This window comes from Peromyscus californicus, unplaced genomic scaffold, assembly GCF_007827085.1.
Source record: "Peromyscus californicus insignis strain IS unplaced genomic scaffold, ASM782708v3 Scaffold_16__1_contigs__length_79575227, whole genome shotgun sequence".
Lineage (NCBI taxonomy): Eukaryota > Metazoa > Chordata > Mammalia > Rodentia > Cricetidae > Peromyscus > Peromyscus californicus.
Window position 1 is genome coordinate 28,968,321 of NW_026294458.1, and position 21,190 is coordinate 28,989,510.

The 21,190-nt window shown below is 40.7% G+C and overlaps 1 protein-coding gene across 1 annotated transcript in view; it reads left to right on the forward strand.

The window, feature by feature from the left end:
• The window catches only part of Ccdc80 (coiled-coil domain containing 80), a 32,557-nt gene extending 13,605 nt beyond the window's left edge, over nucleotides 1–18,952 (forward strand). The window contains 5 exon segments of the mRNA XM_052740796.1: nucleotides 8,483–8,619; nucleotides 10,019–10,167; nucleotides 14,573–14,676; nucleotides 17,140–17,220; nucleotides 18,188–18,952. Coding sequence (XP_052596756.1) covers nucleotides 8,483–8,619; nucleotides 10,019–10,167; nucleotides 14,573–14,676; nucleotides 17,140–17,220; nucleotides 18,188–18,534 — 818 coding nt within the window. The 3' untranslated portion in view covers nucleotides 18,535–18,952.
• The last annotated feature ends 2,238 nt before the right edge of the window (nucleotides 18,953–21,190 follow it).

Sequence of the window (21,190 nt, forward strand, 5' to 3'; positions counted from 1 at the left end):
GAAGTCGCTGGGTAATGGTTCTTAACTAAAGGATGAAATGAGGAAGTAGAATATAGCAGGTGGGGTTTTTTTTTCCTAGAAAAATATAAACTTGAAAAATACTTTGATATTGGTATCAGATCCCCAAATATTAAGGACTATAACACAAGAAATACTTCAAATTCCCTCCCTCCCTCTCTCCTTCCCTCCGTCCTTCCCTGTCCCTCTCTCCCCTCCTGTTTGTGTTATGTGAAGATGCTTGACCTTCCCCTACATTCAGAGGCCATTGGGAGACATCCGATGTGTTCCTCTAACACTCTCCACCTTATTCCTTTGAGACAGGGTCTCTCTCGGAATGTGAGCATATTGTTTCCACTAGAGGTCCCAGTATGTGCCTGTTTCCACCCACTAATGCTGGAGTTGCAGGTCTTTACAAGGCTGCTAAGGATATGAACTTATTTATGTCTTCATGTTTGTGCAGCAAGTGCTCTTGCCTGTTGGGCTATCTCCCCAGTACTGGTAGCTTCTTCTGAAGGAATGAGTGTTTAAGGGGAATTAATAGAAAGGACATAGAAAAAATGATGAGTGTGGAATACAACAAGAAGAAGAGACAAAGCATAAAGTGCTTCTTCAAATAAGGAATACACACTGAAGAATTTTAAACTCACTTTTACAAATAAGGATGACTGAATACATTTTGTCTTCGATTTTATTGAAGAATTACATTATATGGTGAAGTTCACAATCATCAGTATCCATAACGATCCCCAAATCCTGCTCTCCTTTTGAGGCAGTCCAGAAAAATTGATCCTTTGACTCTAACTGTTGTTTTTAATCTGTGGTTGTAGTGTCTGGCAACCACCTTTTCTGGACCTCACCACCCTTAGTAAAGCAGAGTCTGGGTGAGTGGCTTTCCACAGTGTCCAGTTGTTTCCTGTGTGTTCATGCAGTCTCTAATTATCAATAGTATCTAGATAGGCTACAAAGCCTAGCACCCATTTACTCACCTTATTCCACGACTCTCGGCCTTTAAGATCAAATGGACCAGTGTTTAGGTCAATAAGGGGGATAAAAGAATATAGGTCAAGTGTGTAAAAAAAAAGTCACTGGAGAATGTGGTCTAAAGATAAGTGATTCCCTGTCAAAAGATGAGCAGATAAAGAAAACATGGAATATAAACTCAAAGAAATTTTCGTAACCATTAAGAAAAATGAAATTTGTGGAAAAGTGGATGCAACTAGAAATCATGCTAAGCAAAATAAACCAGACTCAGAAATACAACTAAATATTTTCTCTCATATGCAGAAGCTAAATTTAAACTTTTATGTGTATATATGTATACATAAAAAATAGGCTTAGATGTAAAACTGCTATAATCAGGGATAATACCATAAATGGCAAAAAAATTTAAATAGTGGGTTTATTAATGGAGAAACCTTAGGAAATCAAATTTATCTCATCCTCATTTGGGAAACTGATGTATTTTATCTTTATCTAACTTTTGAAGGAGTTGATACATTTTATATATTTATATAAGAAGTTATACATAGATGGTTCTTGAATCTGTGCCTGATCCTTTCACCCTATAACTCCCTGCCCTCTGCAGGGAACCACATATACACACATGTAAAGACAGATATACACATACATATACGTATATAATGAAAGAGAGAGTCACTAAGTTGCCCAGAGTGGCCTGGAACTCACTTTCTAGTCCAGATTGGCCTTGAAATTACCATCATCCTGCCTCAGCCTCCTGGGATTCCAGATGTGCATCACCAATGTGTTGAAAGAAGCCATAGTTCTGATATTGAAATAGAGAGCTGAAATACAGTGCATGGAGGAAGTCTTTTTTTGTCGTTTGTTTTTCGTTTTTCGAGATAGGGTTTCTCTTTGTTAAAGTCCTGGCTGTCCTGGAACTCACTTTGTAGACCAGGTTGTCCTCAAATTCACAGAGATCTGCCTGCCTCTGCCTCCTAAATGCTGGGATTAAAGGTGTGCGCCACCACCGCCCGGCTGGAGGAAGTCTTTATAGATATATTAGTTAAGTTACACTGGATCCATAACATTAATGGCCTTATATGCTATGATAAGAATTCAGGTTTTCTTCTGTGAGATAGTAGCTTTCTGTCCTTTGAGTACATTATACTTAGTTAGGAAACCTGCTAAATGCAGCTCACGTGGCCTTACCATGAGGAATTCTAATTGGATTGGTCTGGATACAAAGATTGAAAAGGTAAGCTTCCAGGAACTGTGATGAAAGTGGGCGATCCATTCCACATACCAGAAAAACAGCTGGCGAAGAGAGGGAGGTGCCACAGCCACAGTAGAGAGGGAAATGGCTCTGGCGTTGGTGAATGGCTCTAGAGATGCAGAGTGCAGTTCTTACCTCCAGGGAAATAATGGAGTTCATGATGGTATAAATATGAGAGATCATGGCCCGTGAACATAGATCCAGGTCACCTTGGATGGCCTGCTCTAATGTGGAAGAGGGTATGTGAACTGTCATAGTGATAGAACAAAAGAAAACTTGTAAATCAATGTGTTAATTAAATACATTGGTGGTAAGATCTTGTTCGTAGTTACAGCAGATCAGAACAATCTATAGGTTTCAGATGTGTGTGTATGTGTGTGTGTGTGTGTGTGTGTGTGTGTGTGTGTGTGTGTGTGTGTTCTAATGTGTGCCAATGTGTGTAGCAATCAGAGGTTGATGTCAGATTTCTTCTTTGCTCTTCACCCCCTTTTACTCTTTTTCTTTTTAAGACAGGGGCTCCCCACTGTATAGCCCTGGCTGGCTGGACGCTCTATATGTAGACCAGGCATTTTTGAGACAGATTCTCTCACTGAACCCTGCTTGCTGATTGGCTGGACTGGCTAGCTAGTACACCCCCATGCTCAGCCTTTTACATGAGGACTAAAGATCCAAACTAAAGTCCTCATGCTTGCTTCCGTGGCATATGAGTCATCTCCTCAGCGCCAGATGTTATCTTTTAACATTCTTAGCTTTAGGGTTGGTGGAAGTTAGAGATCTGCTGAGTAATACATTCCAAAAGCTTTACTAACAGTCAGAAAGATGCTAGGTCAAATACGTTTGGGAGTAAGTGGTTATGAAGGAAACTAAAGATAGCCCAAGATAATTTTGTCTCTTAATCTGCAACATTCCATCTCTTCCCAACTACAACACTGTAGTCAGTCATCAGTCATTCAGAGACTGTGCACTCTCCAGCACAAATATGGCTTCCTTGAAAAACTTCAGTTCACAACTTGAACTTAGGGAAAGGTGAGATGAAAAGAAATCGTGGATGCCACGGAGAGGAAGCAGTCACAGGCTGGGGTTGAGTACCATTTGGACCATAATGCCAAGCATACAATTCCTTAATAGCTTTTAATTGAAACTATTTTTTTTTTTAGTTCTACTGTGCTGTCTATAGTCAATCAAATACATGAAAAACTTACTGAATTGGGCCACGGGTTTTTGGGATCAGGATTCTTGAGGGATGAGGAACCAGGCAAACATCCCATCATTAGGCTAATGGTAATAGTGAGAAACAGTTCACCTCCACAATCTGGCCCTTCCCTTGATAATCCTGCTCCAAATGTCACAAAACAGACTTGGATCTGTGAGTCATTTTAGCTGGACTAGGAGAATGTGAATGGTTTACAGGACTTCCTTAAAGAATGGCTACTTGGAGGTCTTACAGCACTTCACAAGAACAAGCGTGCCTAGATAGTAGTGGACAACCTTAAGCACCTGTACTTTTTATGCTGCTTCCCCCAACTGAAGCGCATACATTTAACCCTGCTCTGATTTGCACAGAATGCAAGAATGGCTAGAGCAGGCAGCCAGAGAGAGGAGGTGGCCTCATATGCACCTTCCTCAGAATTTGGCCTGGAGTGGGTTCTGTCCTGCTGTATACTTGCCTCCATCCTCCTTCAATCCAGCATTGATCAAAGCCTTCACTGTTTTCCCTGGGCAGATTTCTTTCCTCAGGCCAAACATGTAGACATTTCAGTAGCCTGAAAGTGTGAAATGTTTTATTTCTAATATTTGGCTGGATTATTTCTGAAAACATTTTGCTTGAGAGAAGAAACCAGATTGTGAAACCGGCTTCTTGCCAGTTAGAACAAAGTTTGTCTTAGATCTTGAACCAGGGTCCTCTTTGCGGATGATTGTGAGGTGTGTGTGTGTGTGTGTGTAGCACAGAGTGGGCTGTATGGGAATAAGTTGTGTTGTCTGAGTCCTACCCTCATTTTACTTCTAGTTACTGAACAAGTCAATCCTCTTTTCTTTCTCAGAGTCTGTTACAGTTGTGGTCCCTGAGAAAGAGACCCTGACACTCTGAGTTTTGAATGTAAGGAGGTTATGGGGAGTTAATTCCTTTCCTCCATTCCTGTGAGGGAAAGGAACGCAAGGATAGACAAAGGGTGATTTTGAGCTCTAATGTGGTTGACACTCAGGGCTGTCAGTTTTGAGGTGAGGGGAATGTCTTTTATATCTACTGTCTCTGCCTGACCTCACACCCACCACTGCCCTTCAGCTGTGTGTGACTGGGGGAAAGGTGGCTCTTTGTTGAGAAGAGTAACTCTCAGGGAGGGGAATCTAGCTACAAATATAGAAAACTCAGCTCTGAAAGTAGGTGGAGCTGAACAGCATCCACTATGGCTTTTTAGATTCATCCTCAGTGATGTAATGGAGCCAAGACTCACAAACCTCAGCAGCATATTATATAAAAAATCCACTTGGTAACAAATGTTCAGCTATAGGGTTCAGCTGGTCTGGATTGGTTAGGTTTATGTATGTACCTGTACTCAGCCGTAAGTCAGCTGCGTGAGTCTGCTGACCTCATCTGGGATGCTTTGATCCTCAGGGTGAAGGAAGTAACTCTAGGATGATCTGGCATGGCCTTGGCTGAAACGGTACCAGGCTGTGTTGCTTAATTTACACTCAGTTGGCTAGTGTGAACATGTCCATGGTAGAGGTGAGAACCATTAAACACATAACTTCCTTCGTGCTAGCTATATTAACAATCTTCTGGTATGAATGAGCTCAAACTCTCAAGGCAAGGATAGTTCAAGCCATTCACCATGAGGGATGGAGGGGATCACAGTTTGGGTGAGGATATAGATAGGTATAGAGAGGGTAAAGAACTGGGATCATTACATCTGTTACATTCTCTACCTTTCTTCCTTTGCAGCCACTCACTTGTTTTGTGACTTTACCTGTTAGGTATTAATGTTCTAATTTTGGTTCTAATTAGAGCTTAGACTCCCAAACTCTACCCGAGCTACTGACCCCTAAACCTAGCACCAGCATAGGAACAGCTCAGAAACTGTTAAATATTTCATTGAATAAATATTTTATTGGATAAATAAAACCAAAAAGGAACATATGTGCAAGGTCAAGCCAGTGACATGGCTCAGCATGCAAAGGCACTTGTCACTCAAAGACCGGTGACCTGAGTTTAATCCCCACAGCCCATGGAAAGGTGGAAATAGAGAAGAGATTGCACAATCTTGTCCTCCGCCTTCCAAATATGCACCACAGTATACACACCCACTCGCACACATCATAGACACACACACTAATAATAATAATAATAATGACAATAATAAACTTTTAAAAAGAGTTCAAGGCCATCTTCAGCTATAGAATGAATTCAAAACCAAGTCTAGGCTCCTTGAGACCCTATTATAAAAATAAATAACACAAAATATCAGCAAAACTCCTCAAAATTATAGTTCCTACATGAAGATAAAATCTATTTGTAAAGATTTATAATATTAACCACAAAGGCCATTTTTATTTTTCATAGTTTTATTAACATATTAATTATGCATAATAATTGATGTGTGTGTCCCAATTAGCTTCATTAGTGCTCTTTACAGATAAATGGATGAGAGTGTGTTTATAGAAACATGGGGACTTTATCAGTGTCTACACTGAAGAAAATGGTCTCTGCCTTCCCCCTCAACCGTTAACTACAATAAAGATTGATAGAACAGCGGAGTCCTATAATCCTTTCTCCATTCAGTGACTAGGTGTTGATGGGCACCACCTTGTATAGGCATTCATGCTGGTATTTTTCTTTTGCCTTAATAATTTTTTTAACCAAGAATAATATCATATTACACATTTAATTCTGTCATTTATTTTCTATGCTGAAGAAGATATACTAAAAAACAAACAAAACTACTACATCAACATAACAATTTTTAATTAGTATATATTTTGTCAACAACAACAGCAAACTGTATAATTGAAAAAAATAGATATGTGATCTATATAATACATCCTATCATATCCTTTTGCATTTTTCAGACAGGGCTTGGTCCTCATACAGCTCTTTAGGTCCTGTGTCTGTGGATCACTTCCATGACACTGTTACAACTCTGGAAAAGAAAATAGATTTCTTTCTACTTGCACTTTGTTTTGGAGAAATCAAACTACTTGTCTATATTTTTTCAGGTAGCCTAATCAAATGACTCAAAGTAACAGTTTAACTGTAATCACCCTCTTACCAGGAAAGTAATGGATATTATTTTCAGCTTTAATCTCATATTTGCAAAATATCCTCTAGCACAGCATAGCACTTTGGTACTCCTCATTGGTGTCACATTCATAACTCAGACTCTTTGTGCTAATATTTATGTTGTCACATACTCACTAATTTTATTTTTCAGATTTATCCTTAATAAGAGGGATTATTTTGAAAATACAATTTTAGGTAGAGTTGAGGGAAACACTAACCTGTTTTGAAGAGGAAGTAAATATAGATATCTTTTAATTTACCCTGGAGTTATATACTGATAAACCCATGGTGACCTGGAAGATTATAATACAGACACACATTTAGGGCCTGCAAAGCAGCACAGCAGATTGAGACTCTTGTATGAAGACTTTATGGCCCGAATTCAATTCCTTGATTCCACTGTTGGCAAGAGGGAACTGACTCTTGTGAGAACCAACTCCAGAGAGTTGTCTGCCACACCCATGCTGTGGCATGCACACATGGCACCTGTACACACACACACACACACACACACACACACACACACACACACAAATTAAAAATAAGAAATGCATTTAACCCACTGATTTTCTAAGCTCTGAGGCACAGCATAGTAATACATTATGCTACATGTTCAGCTCTTACCCATGATCCAATGGGTTCTGGAGCCTTGACATCATGAATAAATAATAGGAAAAGATAAAAATTCAAAGCACAGCTTGACTGAGTGGGTATCACTTTCACTCTATCACCAAGTTGAAAAAACTTGAAGTTAAACCACAAGTTAGGGACAGTCTGTAAAGCTGCCCTGTCCTTAGAAATGTTTAAATACTTTCCAGATATATAACTTGCATGTTAAGCCATAGACGCCTTGGGTCTTGTCCTCTGGCTGGTTTTATGTCATCTTGACATAGGCTAGAGTCATTTTGGAAGAGTGAATCTCAACTGAGAAATGCCCTTACCAGATTGCCTATGGGTGACCCTGTGATACAGTTTCTTGATTGATGATTGATGTGGCTGGCACTACTGTGGTCCTGCTAGTGCCAGCCCTAGCCTGGTGGTCCTGGGTACTAGAAGGGAGTAGGCAGAACAAGCCAGGAAGAGCAAGCTAGTAAGCAGCATTCTTCCATGGCTTCTGCATCAGTTCCTGTCTCCAGATTCCTACCCTATTTGAGTTCCTGTCCTGACTTCTCTCAGTGATAGACTGTGCTGTGGAACTGTAAACTGAAATCAACCGTCTCCTTCCCAAGCTGCTCTTGGTCACAGTGTTTTTTTTCCCAGCAATAGAAACCCTAAGTAAGACATTGATTTTCATGTTTCCCATTGACTCAGGAACTATTATGAATTATAATGGTTTCTTTGACTGAAAACTTGAATGATGCGTAGTCTTCCAAAGACTTAAATTTTGCTTGAGATTGTGTTCATTTGCAAAATTTGTATAGTGAAGAGTTTAACTTCTTTTAGAGTCAAAAGGAACCTGGGACTGGTTTGGAGCATAAACTATTTTTCTCTATGGTGCATGTTTACTGAACTCCAAAGTTAATTATATGCTGAAAGAGGAACAGACACAGACTTCAGACTCAGAATTATCTATAGTGGAAGTGAACCTTAACAAACATGTCTGGTCTAGTTTCCTGGCAATTTAAGTGAAGACTCATACTTTGGCAGGATGGACAGTTTTCTAGGAATGCTAGGCAGCCTTAAGGCTAACACTTCTGATTCACATGAATCGGGTGGGTAGAGATGGGTTTGCCATTCTTAGAGGAGTGGTTTTCAATATTATTTTACATACTCATTTGGTTGCTTTATATCTACCAATTCACTCTAGAACTGATTTAATTAGTATTGTTTGCATATATTGAGAGTTAAGTATATATAACTAGGAAGTATTATCTGACTTGAGCTGGTTGAAAGTTCAGTGTCTCCACTCACTCTCCTCTCAACATTTTCTGTTTTGCCATACTCATTTTTATTCACATTTTGTTGGCCTTAAGATAATGAGAAACCTATGCATGTGGTGGATGATGAGGACTTGGTGGACCAACATCTCATCGGCGAGCTGAGGAAAGAGTACGGAATGACCTACAATGACTTCTTCATGGTGCTGACAGATGTGGATCTGAGAGTCAAGGTATGGGCTCTTGCTGTGGGTGATGTGGTGCAATTCCTTGGAATATAAACTATGGTTCCCTATGGTCAATGAGTTCACTAGATTATAATTCATCACAAACTATGCCATGGCAGTAAGGTTTTGAAATGGTCCTAGTATTTCAGTTGTCTCACAAATTTGCATTCAGAAATGATCTCTTAGAAAAAGATTGGGTTGAGATGAACTTAGCCCACTTATGTGACTCAGACCAAATCCTTCCATCACACAATGCTGTGAATTTACCAGACACTAGTTAAATGACTGTAGTGAGCTATGCCCTGGGAATAAAAGAGAAGGAGGAATGCCTTCCTTCAAAAAACCTGCACTTACCACAGATCCCATTATGGAAAGTCCTGACTTAAGATAAAAAAGACTGCAAGGATTTTCCATCAACTTTCTTTCTGTAGGGACAAAGTTTCTAACCCATCGAAAACTGAGTTATGCAGTCATAATAATAATAACAAAATAGCTAGCTTTTATCGCCACTTTTCTTGCACTAAGCACCTTGCTCAAACCTATGCAATCCTTGTCTTAAAGATATAAATTAAGTACCAGTGTCTCGTTTCACAGAGAGAAAAATATAGTCCCAGAATGGGTACGTGCCTTTTCTGAGTTGATCCAGCTAGAATTAGATTTCATCCCGACAGAGGCTAGCTACAGATCTCACAGTCTTCATCATTCCAGGATGCTGATATTATAAGAAGATGTTGGGGGAGGGGTGCTGTCTACACCATCAGAACAACTGGCTTGACCTGCAGTATTATTGTGGTCCTGCGGAGAGATCACTCCATTAACGTGTTCCACACGTGTCACCTCATCTCTCACAGGAAAAGTTGGACTAGATGATCTCTAAAATGAAACCCCATTGAGGCCAAGTTGTAAGCCACACTCAGATGGCCCCTCATATTGGTTCTGCTGAGCAGGGACCATATCCACATCAGGTGACTTTTAAAAGTATGGGTAGCTGGGATCCAAGGAAATGAACTTCATTGTCTGTAAATAAAACAGGATTTGATGGAAAAGTCAAGTTAAAAACTCTAGGATGCCGTGTCATTAGTTTCTCTCTGTTAGTGTACTTACTGTTCCTCATTTCTTTGGTTGTGTCATAAACAGGAACCAGATTAGTGCTGGGCATGTGGGAGTGAATGTAGGGTTTGTATGGTAGGGAAGATATGGATCGTTTTTAGTAAAAGAAGACAAAAATAATTTGTTATAAATACACCAATTGCTTCCTGGAGTCCTGATTTTAAGCAATTGGCAGAGAGTACTACTGCAAAAGAGCATTTGTAAACCATCAAACCCTCTAGGCTCCAAATCAAAAAGTTTCCCCAGACCTTGCTAGATGGTATAAATGATATGTACCCTATGCTTTCTTAAACAGCAATACTATGAAGTGCCAATCACGATGAAGTCTGTGTTCGATCTGATTGATACTTTCCAATCCCGAATCAAAGACATGGAGAAGCAGAAGAAGGAGGGCATTTCCTGCAAGGAGGACAAGAAGCAGTCCCTGGAGAATTTCCTGTCCAGGTACATCATCTTTGCGTTCTCAGGAGAGGCTAGCGCCATTTTGCCTGGAATGAGCTCAGAACCAAAGAAACCTGGCACCTCGCCTGTACTTATGGGAGAGTGCTCGTCTGTGTCTGAGCACCTTGTCTGCTGGGCTTAGTCATGAGTGTCTGGAAATGGTTCTGGTTGCAAGGCTCCAACTATGAAGGTTGATTTGGTGATATTGGATGGGTCTCTTCTGTTCCTTTGTTCGGTACAGAGCAAATTCAAAACTTCCAAAAGGATTGCTTCATATAGTCAGTGAATCTAAGATGCTGTGAACATGATTTTTTTTCTTCATGAGCCCACTTCCATTTCCAAATGGGATTTGATATACTGTGCTTGATTTTCCACATCCTTGCAACAAGACAATGAAAGCCTCACTAAAACCCTAAAAGTAGGGCTCCTGTTGACCTAGCTCCAGGATTCTCTGGGGAGTATTGTGTACTCACAGCCCTTTGACAGCAAGGGGTAGGAGCATCCCCCAGAGAAGAGAGTAAGAAAAGCAAAATGACAATTTCTTCTTTGCTCCATGCCTTTCTCAATGTTGGGTGAAAATTTCATTAGGACTTTGAGGCCCTAAAAGAGACAAAATTGAAAATTACACCTGCAACAAATAAAATCACAGAGACCTCAATATAAACACCACCCCAGCTGTACTTCGTGGCTGAGGGTCTCCCCAAAATGAAGCAAACATTTGCTGGAGGCTCAGTGTGAAATGTGTGTCACATGGGCTGAGTCTTCACACATTGCCTCATTTTAGTCAGGGTCTCAGGAATTCAAGGAATAGGAATCGAATAACTTGAATTCCTGCAGACCCAGGAGACTTGGGGCCCTTAGGGCATAGTGTCTCATCTAAAGAAGGTGTGATTTAGCATTCATATGAGGATTCAGTCTGCAACACATCCATTATGTTGACCCTGGGCTTCTCAACTCATCTGCTTTAAAGATCTTTCCACTGTAAAATGAAAATAATGGTAGGAAGGGCCCCTCCTCCATCCGAGTTGCTGTATACTCATCCATGCTGGTACCAAGAACTTCACCTGGTATACATTCAGATGTAAAATGTTGCCCATAGGCTCTTGTGTTTGAATATTTTCAAATGCTCCCCCCACACAATTGTGTTCACTTAGATTTCAACTTGTGCTATACTTCCTAATTATTCAATTACACAACCTCATGTGTAGTTACAAGTTTGTCATTACACAAAACTCTTTTAACATTCACAAGATCATGTGTGTGTGTGTGTGTGTGTGTGTGTGTGTGTGTGTGTGTGTGTACATATTCACTCACAGGTCTTGTGCATGGTGTCATAATCTCTATAAGTCTGTATTACAACTGCTCTGTTGTGTCCAGAAAACACTTTCCTTAAAGTTAACCACCTCCTCTGAACTTAAAATCTCCCTGCACCCTCTCTCATGGTAGACAGAAAATCCCACTAACTAGCTGAAGAGAGGTTGACACTTCGTGGCTGCTTGGAGAGTGAGAGTCAGGGTTTTTTAATGGTGACCCTTGGTGAGTCGACCACACTCCTAAAAGTAGTTGGACAATGAAAATTGCACTTAATGGCTTTTAAAAAGAAGAAGAAAAAAACTGGAAGTTGAGTGGGTAGGAAGTTATGAGTGGGAGGATAAATCTGGGAGAGTTGGAGAATAGAGAGGATAGAGAATATGATCAAAATATACTGTATGAAATACTCAGAGAATTAATAAAGTATCTTAAAATTTTAAACAGAAAAATATATTACTCGATGGCAGGAATAAAATAGCCCTGTGTTGGAATTCTGCCTCCCCCCACCCCTCCACTCTTTGATCGTGAGATATTGGGCTGATTTTTTAACTGCCTCGGAATTCAGTTTTCTAATTTGCAAAATGATAGTATGTGTTCTTGTTTTTAAAATCACTGTGAGAAGGTAATTGAATACTAAAGGTAGCAAGGGGCTAGAACCTAGCACCAAGCAAGTAACCAATAAATGCTAGCTGTTACAGTATTCCAGGATGTTGTTCAGGCCCTGTACCACACATAGTCAATGAGAGAAACTCTGTAGACAATTCGCAATTGAAACCTAGGCAAAGAGAAAAAGGAAAAAGAAAAAAAACCCTGAAATTGGCCGGGGGGGGGGGGGGGGAGTTCTATGACTAAGCCAGTCCCTAAATGGGAATTTTCCTTGAATTTGCTGACTTGTTGGTGAGATGGCACAGCCTGGTTTCAACTGACCAGACCCTGAAACCAGTCTGGTCTTTAGCACTGTATTTTACGCTATAATTAGCCTTCCCTGAGACAGAAGCCCCAAAGAGTGGGCAAATGCACACTACTTTGGTATGCCAGTTAAAAGAAGCAAACATGCAGACCTTGTAGGGTTTTACTGAAGCTGAAGTGACATAAGAACCATTTGCCCCCAAATGGGGACCTAAGTAGGGTCACAACTCTTGTCACAGACAGAGTTGGACATTATTTCCCTTAGTGCCTTGGGATGGGGCCTTGGATCCCTATGCGGCAAGTTGCATCGTTCCTGATGGGAAGCAACCTTCTCTGGGTTGTGTCTGAGACAGGGTGTCTCATCCCTCTCCCATCAAAACCTCATTCAGTGGCACATACAGGTAAACAAGTCAAAACAGACCTCACTAAAATAGCTCAATGGCTCCGTGGAGGCCAGAGAGGCTGGCCTGGTTAGATCCTGGCTGGGGGCCAGCTCTGGTCTGGCGCTCCTCCTAAGGAAGCAGGGAAATCCAAAGACCAACCGTGCTCGAGATGCAGCCGCTGCCGCCACTGTTCCCTTTCCCAGGGACCTCTGAACAGTCTCATATGCTCCTTTCCCTCTGTCTGTGCCAAAACATTCATCTCCTTATCCTCAGTGGAGACTTGTTTTTCTTTCCCTTTGAAGAAAAACAAGCAGAGGAAGCGAATGTAATGTCGCAGCAAGCAATTCTTGGCAAGGCTTGGGAGACAGGCATCCATTCAGAGCTTGTATTTCATTAGACTATTATTTCCCCTCATTCACCAAAACCACTGTTCCCTCCAAGAGCCACTCTCTTTGGGGTCAAAAACTCTCATGTTCACTCTGAAGCTAGATAGGGCATAGGGAGAGAAACCATGCGCTCGGGGATAGTTAATACCTGCTGGTTGCCTGCACCTGAGGCAGAAAGCAACACCCCCAAACCTTTCCAGTTTGAGACAACGCCGTTCAGCTTTTCCTTGGAAGCATACTTCGCACCATACTGGGGACCCCGAGAGCATGACTAAAGCATCGTCATCCTTAAGCCTATACTTGGGTACCACCTTAGGTTTACTAGTTGGGCAAATCACTCCCTTCTTACTGTCTCTCTCACCATTCAGAAACCGGGTTAAACAAAGCTTGCTTTCTTGAGCCTTAGTGAGGAACACTCACTGTGGAGTGAAAGTGGGCTTTAAAATGACACACTGACACAAGGATCAGATAGATTGTCATGTGGCGCAGTGATGGATGATGTCCAAGGTATATGAATGACAGGCTTTTAAACTGACGGATGATGTCCAAGGTATGTGAAGGACCGGCTTTTAAACTGGGAGCTGCAAGTGAAGACACAATTTCCCAGATCCATGCCATCATATGGATAACATACTGACGGGTTTTGGAATTTAATTTTGTAATACCCGTTTGAAGCAGACACTGATATTTTCGATTCCAGAAATAAGGGAAAAGTGAGGCTTAGTTCAATTGCGTAACATGTGCAAAGATACCCAAAAGGTAGTGATGACAAACTTGAATTCAAGTTACCACATGTAAGATAAAAGCTCTATTAGTGCACCATGACAGCCGTCCTACCAATAGAAGCTGGGTTCGCCAAAATCCCATGGCTTTCCACTTCCTAGGGGCAGTTGCATTGGCTTTTATTACTGATAATAAGATAGAGATCAGAACTTACATTTACCTCTAGAGCAACAACTGGCCGCTAAGGAGAGGACACAGGCTTTTATTTTTTGGAAACCATCTTTGACTCTTTTAGTGACTTTCCTGTTCTTCTTGCTGCCACAGTCACTCACTTAAAATTTAGCAGTCTTCTCCTAGCCTTTTCTTGTTTGTATTCTCATCTCCCGATGCCTGCCGAACTCCACAGGTCCCCTGCTGGGACTCTAATTCTTTTCAGCGCTCCTCTGTCCTCTTGGTTTTGCTGCCTCCCTCACAGTTTTGACGAGTCTTCCTTATAACTGAGAGCTTCACTTTACCCTAAGTGACCCCACGGTGACCATGACCCAACACACCATGCAGGCATACTGTGGGAAGGTTCTGCGGGCCAGGGATTTTTATTCTGGGAATGGAAAAACCCAGCAGCCAATGTTGCTCTGCGTTCTTACACTGGCCTCTGTTGTCTGAAGCGGTCACAGCAGCCTCGTGCATCTTTTCCAGGTTCCGATGGAGGAGGCGGTTGCTGGTGATCTCTGCCCCTAATGATGAAGACTGGGCCTATTCACAACAGCTCTCTGCCCTCAGTGGTCAAGCATGCAATTTTGGTGAGTAGGAGGCACCTCCTTTCTGCTTTCCCATACCACTCTCTTTCTGGATGATTCTAAACTGAAACAGAGCCTTAGCTCATCCAAATATACCGTAATCCAGATGTAGATTCCCAGACACATATTCTACCTATTGAATGTGAAGTTGCTTTCAAAGTACTGTTTTAGTCAACTATAGGTCCCCTCACCTTCTTCCTTTCACATTCTATACTGAAAGTATTTACTGCTTTACTTTTAATTATCTTTTATTTCTTTTTAAACATGTCTCAAGATGATGATATACAGGCAGCATTGCCTATTTGATACTTGGGTACTGGCTACTAACACTGGGTGTTTCTCCATAAATTGATCTTGTTCTGAGAATTAATGAAACAGAACCTTATTTCTTTTTTTTTTTTTTAGAGACAGAATGTCACTATGTAACTTCAAATCCTCCTGCAATATCTTCCTCTGTGCTAGAATTATAGGTGTGTGTAACTGTGCCTGGTTCTGAACCTTATTAAGTCAAGTCAAAAAGAAAAAAAAAAAACATTTCTTTCCTCCTTGTTGCAAATCCCTCAATGTTTTGAAAAATAACATGGGACCTTACTTATTAAACATTAGGGTAACTGAAAGCACTTGTATTGTTTTTAATCTGGCCACAGACACATATGCACAGTACACAGAACTTATTGCTAGGTTCAGTGTGAAATGGGATCATGGTAAAGTCAATAGTGCCGTGTCACAGCTGACATCCATGAGCTGTGCAGCTGCAGAGAGAGCACCCTGAGTCATTAGAAGTATGGAGGGTTGGTTTGGTCATTGATTTCAAAGTTCATCATTACAACATTACAAATCAAGACAGTTTTGATTCTTCCAGTGGGAAGAGCCATATCTACAATCATGCTGCAGCTATAAAACTGTCCTTGATTTTTGAAGGAAGGGTCTTCATGTGATTTGTGAAGCTTTATCAGGACCAGGCTCTGTGGTATGGCCCAGTGCCTCTAAATTATAAGCACTTTTCGATTGTAAGATGTGAAATACTCAAAGGAAAGCAGAAAGCAAGCTCCAAATGGTAAGACAATTCAAGAACTTCTCACTTATTCTCCATTCATCCAGGCTAATAATTTGCAACTATTGACATAGAATATTTGATTGTGTCAATATTCTGAATTGTATTTTAAATGATTGGGAGTCATCAATGGTACTAGTTGTGAAAGGTGTTCTTAGGGCAACCAAGAATACATCACAGTAAAAATGTAAATCAAAACAAATCCCATTTTGGTGGCACATATCTATAATTTCAACAGCAGGAGGCTCAGACCAGGAGTTTGCCAGTTCCAGGCCAGCCTGGGCTGTGGAGTGCCACCCAAGTCAAAAAACAATGATGGCAAAAAAAAGGCATTGCTCCTTTTCCATAGATGCCTTTTCAAGAACTAAGAGGTGTTTTTTTTTTTAATTTTAATTTTAATTTTTATTTTTATTCTGGCACAGAAAGCCTGTGCCACTCGAGTGCAAGCAAAGTCTTTTGTTACTCAGAGGAAATGTGAACAAATCATGCTTTCCAGGAGTCATTAAATTCATGATCATCCCTTCTGAAAATATGACTCACTGGTGTTTGGAATAGAATGCTTCACCTTTCCGGGAAAAGATAAAGGTGGAAAACTAAACAAAACTGTGGGAAACAGCATTTTGCCTTGATTTTGGCTCCTCCTTACGGGAGCCCTCCCACATAGAAGCTTTTCATTTTCTCCCCTGGGCAACATACTCCACTGATCTTATCATTAGCGCCCGAGCTATTACCCCTGCTAGACGCTTCATCCTGATGTTTTCTTTCTGAATCCCTTCGCATGCTTTTCATCTTCAAAAGAATTCCAACAAGCTATCAAGGCATGACCTTCCCTCCCTTGCTGAAACCTTAGCTAAAGATGGGAAGCAAGCTGTGCTTCCCTGGGGTTCCCCTAGGCATGCTGTGTGTAAGAACGTGCCAGTCAAGTGAAGTACCTATCCTGTGACTGACTCTTTAAACATCACGCACCTGGTTTGCGTGCCTTTTCTGAGGGCAAGGTATCCATCAAAGGTGTCAAAACTTCAGGCTTAAGTTTTTTGTTTTTTTCAGAATATCAATCATTGTGCTGAGCTCACATTAGGTATTTTACTACGAATAGTTTCGTATTTGGGTATTTTATAGAGAGAGTCATTTTAAGAGCAGATTCTTCTGTTTTACCCCACCCGCCTCATACATAAAACCACTTGATTCTTGCTAATCCTAAAATCTGCAACTGGTTTTTTTTTTTTCAGTTTTAAAAGCGTTTCCTATCTTTTGGAAACATCGAAAACAGATTATTCTACTTGGCTTTTTATGTTCCGTATTCTTTTCAAATTTTAATTGACTTGAAAACTCACTGGTTGTCAGGTTGTGGGATGTAAAAGCTGTTTTCAGATCTTCTCCTCTAATTTTGTGGCTTTCTTCTCCTGTGTCAGGTCTGCGTCACATAACCATTCTGAAACTTTTGGGCGTTGGTGAGGAAGTTGGAGGCGTTTTAGAACTGTTCCCAATTAATGGTAATGTTTCATTATTTTAAAACATTATGAATTAGCGTTAAGTTTAATTAAATCATGTTAAGCTATATGCAAGCAGGAGGTATACCTCAAAGAACAGCGTGTGTGCACAAACATGCTTGTGTGTCCATGATGTGTATGTGTCAGGGGCGGGACTAAGGACTAATCTTGGTTTTGATACAAAATTATTCAAACTAACAGTAAAAAATATCTATTTTTATAATCAAAATCATGCTTTTTGTCTATAACGAGTTTAAAGTTTTCAAAGTGTTTTATGTTATGTCATTTAATCTCATGATTGTTTTATGAGGTTGTATCAACTTGATTTCCTTTCAAGGGATAAGGAAATGCAATAAAAGGCTCAAAGAAGCTGAAGAAAATGATTACAGATGGAAGGTTTCAGAAGGTGTAGCCACTCCTTCCTCCTACTGAAATAAATGCCAGTGTATGAAATAGTTGGCAGGTCCCAGAGTAGACCCCCAAGAAAGCCTCAGTTCCCCTCTCCTCTTTTTTCTTTTCACACATGCTACTAGTTTAGTTTCAGTCATTGGTTTTCAATACAATTGGTATTTTTCACCCTGGACAACAAAACAAGCTTTCTGCTGTTTCTTGAAAGGAAAACGAGAATGCCAAGAAGCAAGCTAATTGGAAAGGCGTCTAGAAATAGAAACATCACTGTTTGTCAGTGACAGATTGTAAAGACGATGTTGCAGCGTTAAATTAAGGCCTGGGTTCTGTATTTTGCAACATTCTCAAAAGAGATGCCCCATGTTTCATAGTTTGACACTAACAACCTTGCACAACATGGCATGTAATTTCTAGTTGGACGCTCCCGGCAGACAACTGGATTTTGAGCTAAAGAGAGCACGTTTATGGGTCTTCTGCTCTTCCAGTGATTTCCTCTGGCTTTGTTATGTCTGTGAACTCTTGACTCTTTAATCTACTAACAACCATTCCAATGCTTTTCCAGGGAGCTCCACTGTTGAGCGGGAAGATGTGCCAGCCCACTTGGTGAAAGACATTCGCAACTATTTCCAAGTGAGCCCAGAGTACTTCTCCATGCTTCTAGTTGGAAAAGATGGGAATGTTAAGTCTTGGTATCCTTCTCCTATGTGGTCGATGGTCATCGTGTATGACTTAATTGATTCCATGCAACTTCGGAGACAGGAAATGGCCATTCAGCAGTCACTGGGGATGCGCTGCCCAGAAGATGAGTATGCAGGATATGGCTACCACAGTTACCACCAAGGATACCAGGATGGCTACCAGGATGACTACCGTCATCATGAAAGTTACCACCATGGATACCCTTACTGAATAGAAATATGTAACCCTATTCCCACCAGTTTCCCCTTCATCTGCTAAAGCTGTGTGTGGTCAGCTACATAAGGGAAGTCGTCCATACTCTACATTCTCTGCCCTTTTCTTTCAGTGTTCTTTCAAGATTAAAGAAACAGTAAACTTTCCCCTACTCCTGAGTTGTTATTAAGACATTTAAAAGAATTCTCTAACTTGAGAGAGGGAAATCTGGTGCTAAATAATTGTACTGAAAAAAAAAATAGGTACTCTTTCTTTCTTTTCTTATAATAGCTATTATTTGATATGCAAATTTCTATAAAGTGTTCTTACAATCTTTTCATCATTTTTATATCAATTTGTAAGCAAAAACTGTGTTAAAGAAAATAAAGATCACAGTACAGATGTTTACAGAAAACATCTGCACAGACACAGAAGATATCAGATGGCTTCTTTTTTTCTTTTGAGACAGGGTCTCTCTGTGCAGCTCTGACTGATCTAGAGTTCACCATGTAGATCAGGCTGGCCTCAAACTCACAAGGCCCACTCGCCTCTGCCTTCCAAATGTTGGGATTAAAGACATGAGTCACCATATCTGACTAAAGATGGCTTCTTAACACTTGAAATGTTAGCTTTGCCATATGAAGTTATTTTATGAAACCTGGTAACACTAGAGTAGTGATACTGGCCATCAACTGTAAACCAATGTTTGTTATAAAAAGGCAATTTGTAAATTCCTGTCTAACTCTGTAACATTTATGATCTGTTCAGCTTTGGGGGTAAAATACTAAATGCAAAGGTTCTGTATTGATGTTGATTCTCTGAGCTTGACTGCAGCCTTTCTTGGCTCTGGTGGCCTTAGTCTAGAGGACAAAGGTGCCAGATGGCCATCAGAGTCACCTCTCAAATTTGCTGAAAGGAGTGAGTAAAATGAAAGATTTATTTAGAAAAAGTGAGAAAGACTCCCGAGAGTGGGAGGGGGTCCCAAAAGACAGAAAACTGCTTTGGCTTTTATGGAATACTGTTAATGGCAATTCTGAAAATTCACTTTAAGAAATAAAGTTTATTATTAAAAAAAATTGAGCTGTGTTTAGGGGCTTTTTAAAGGTCTTGGGGCAGAAACTTGGCAAAACCTGAGCGTACTATGGCTGGACCAATGGGAGCTCAAATGCTCTGTTGACCTGGGACATGATCAGGCACTGTTTGCCCAATCAGAGGAGTGTCATGAGTTTCAGCGCCCTCTAATCATTCTATTTCAACCTTTGCTTGGTTTGCCAGCCATCCGCCTTGGCTGGGTCTACCAGCTGTTAGTCAAACCAGGCTCATTTTGTTCCCAGGTTTTGTGACCAACCTGTGGCTTATCATGAACCCGTTCACTGCCTATGGGAGCTAACTCCTACCACAGCTACAAAATGTGCTGGAGTTTTTTGTTTTTCTGTTTTTTTTTTTTTTTTTTGGTACTTCATACATAGCTCTTTTGGCTTGCTTTTTGCCATGGACTGTCTTTAGAAAGACCAAAGAGAAGAAGGGTGGGATTGGTTCTAGACGAAATCAGGAATGACTGGAAGACTCGGCCTATACAAGTAATGATTTGACGTTACCATTCTTCATCATAGGACCTTGAAAGTTAGACTCCACTTAGTGTAAAGGATTCAAATAAGTCTGGCGGTGGTGGCGTACGCCTTTACTCCTAGCACTTGGGAGGCAGAGCCAGGCAGATCTCTGTGAGCTGGAGGCCAGCCTGGGCTACAGAGTGAGTTCCAGGAAAGGCTCCAAAGCTACACAAGAAAAACCCTGTCTCAAAAAAAAAAAAAATTCAAATAATTTGCACTATTTTCTTTGTATTCTGCTAGAATCAAAATACAAAATACAAAACTGGAAGACTTTTGTCCTTACACATAAACTCAGACAAGTAGAAAACAGTTACAGAGGCAGCTAATTGTAACAGTAGGTACAGCAATGGAAAGAAAGGAGAGGAGGCAGCAGCAAGTGAGAAATGAGAAGGAACTGCAGTTCGCTGGGCATCTGGATGAGTAAACTCTTTTTCCTTCAAGTTCCCTGGGATCTTGCAGGTGTCTTCCTTCCATTGGCTCCATCATCACCATGGTCAATGATCAATGGATTTTGGATCCTCACAGCTTCCCTGGGAATGTCATAACTTTCTCAGCTTTAAGAAATTTTTGGGGTATCCATGAAAGATGGTGGCATTAGTACTAATTCATTCATAAACACTCCTTCTTTTCTGTTGAATGCAATACAAATGATTAGTGAGTTCATTAAAGAGCATTTCATCAAGGAAATAGTCTTCGTCCTACTTTTTTTTGAGAAATATGTGCCTGTAAACCGTCCATAAATTGGGGAAGTTGGGCAGCTGGAAGATAATTAACCAACTTGTAGTCTATTGTCCATGGCATAAAGAGCCTCTGTGGCTGAGGCCAAAGACAAGAGATATAGCTATATGCCTACATTTTTTTTTTTTTATCCAGCTTAAAGAGAAAGGAGGAGGGGGGTATGGAGATAATGGTTTAAAGTCAGAGCATCAAAGCCCTATATCATCATTGGAGCATCAAAGCCCTGTATCCTCATTGGAGTATCAAAGCCCTGTACCATCACTGGGGCATCAAAGCTCTGTGTCATCATTGGAGCATCAGCACCCTGTATCTCTGGGAACACCAGA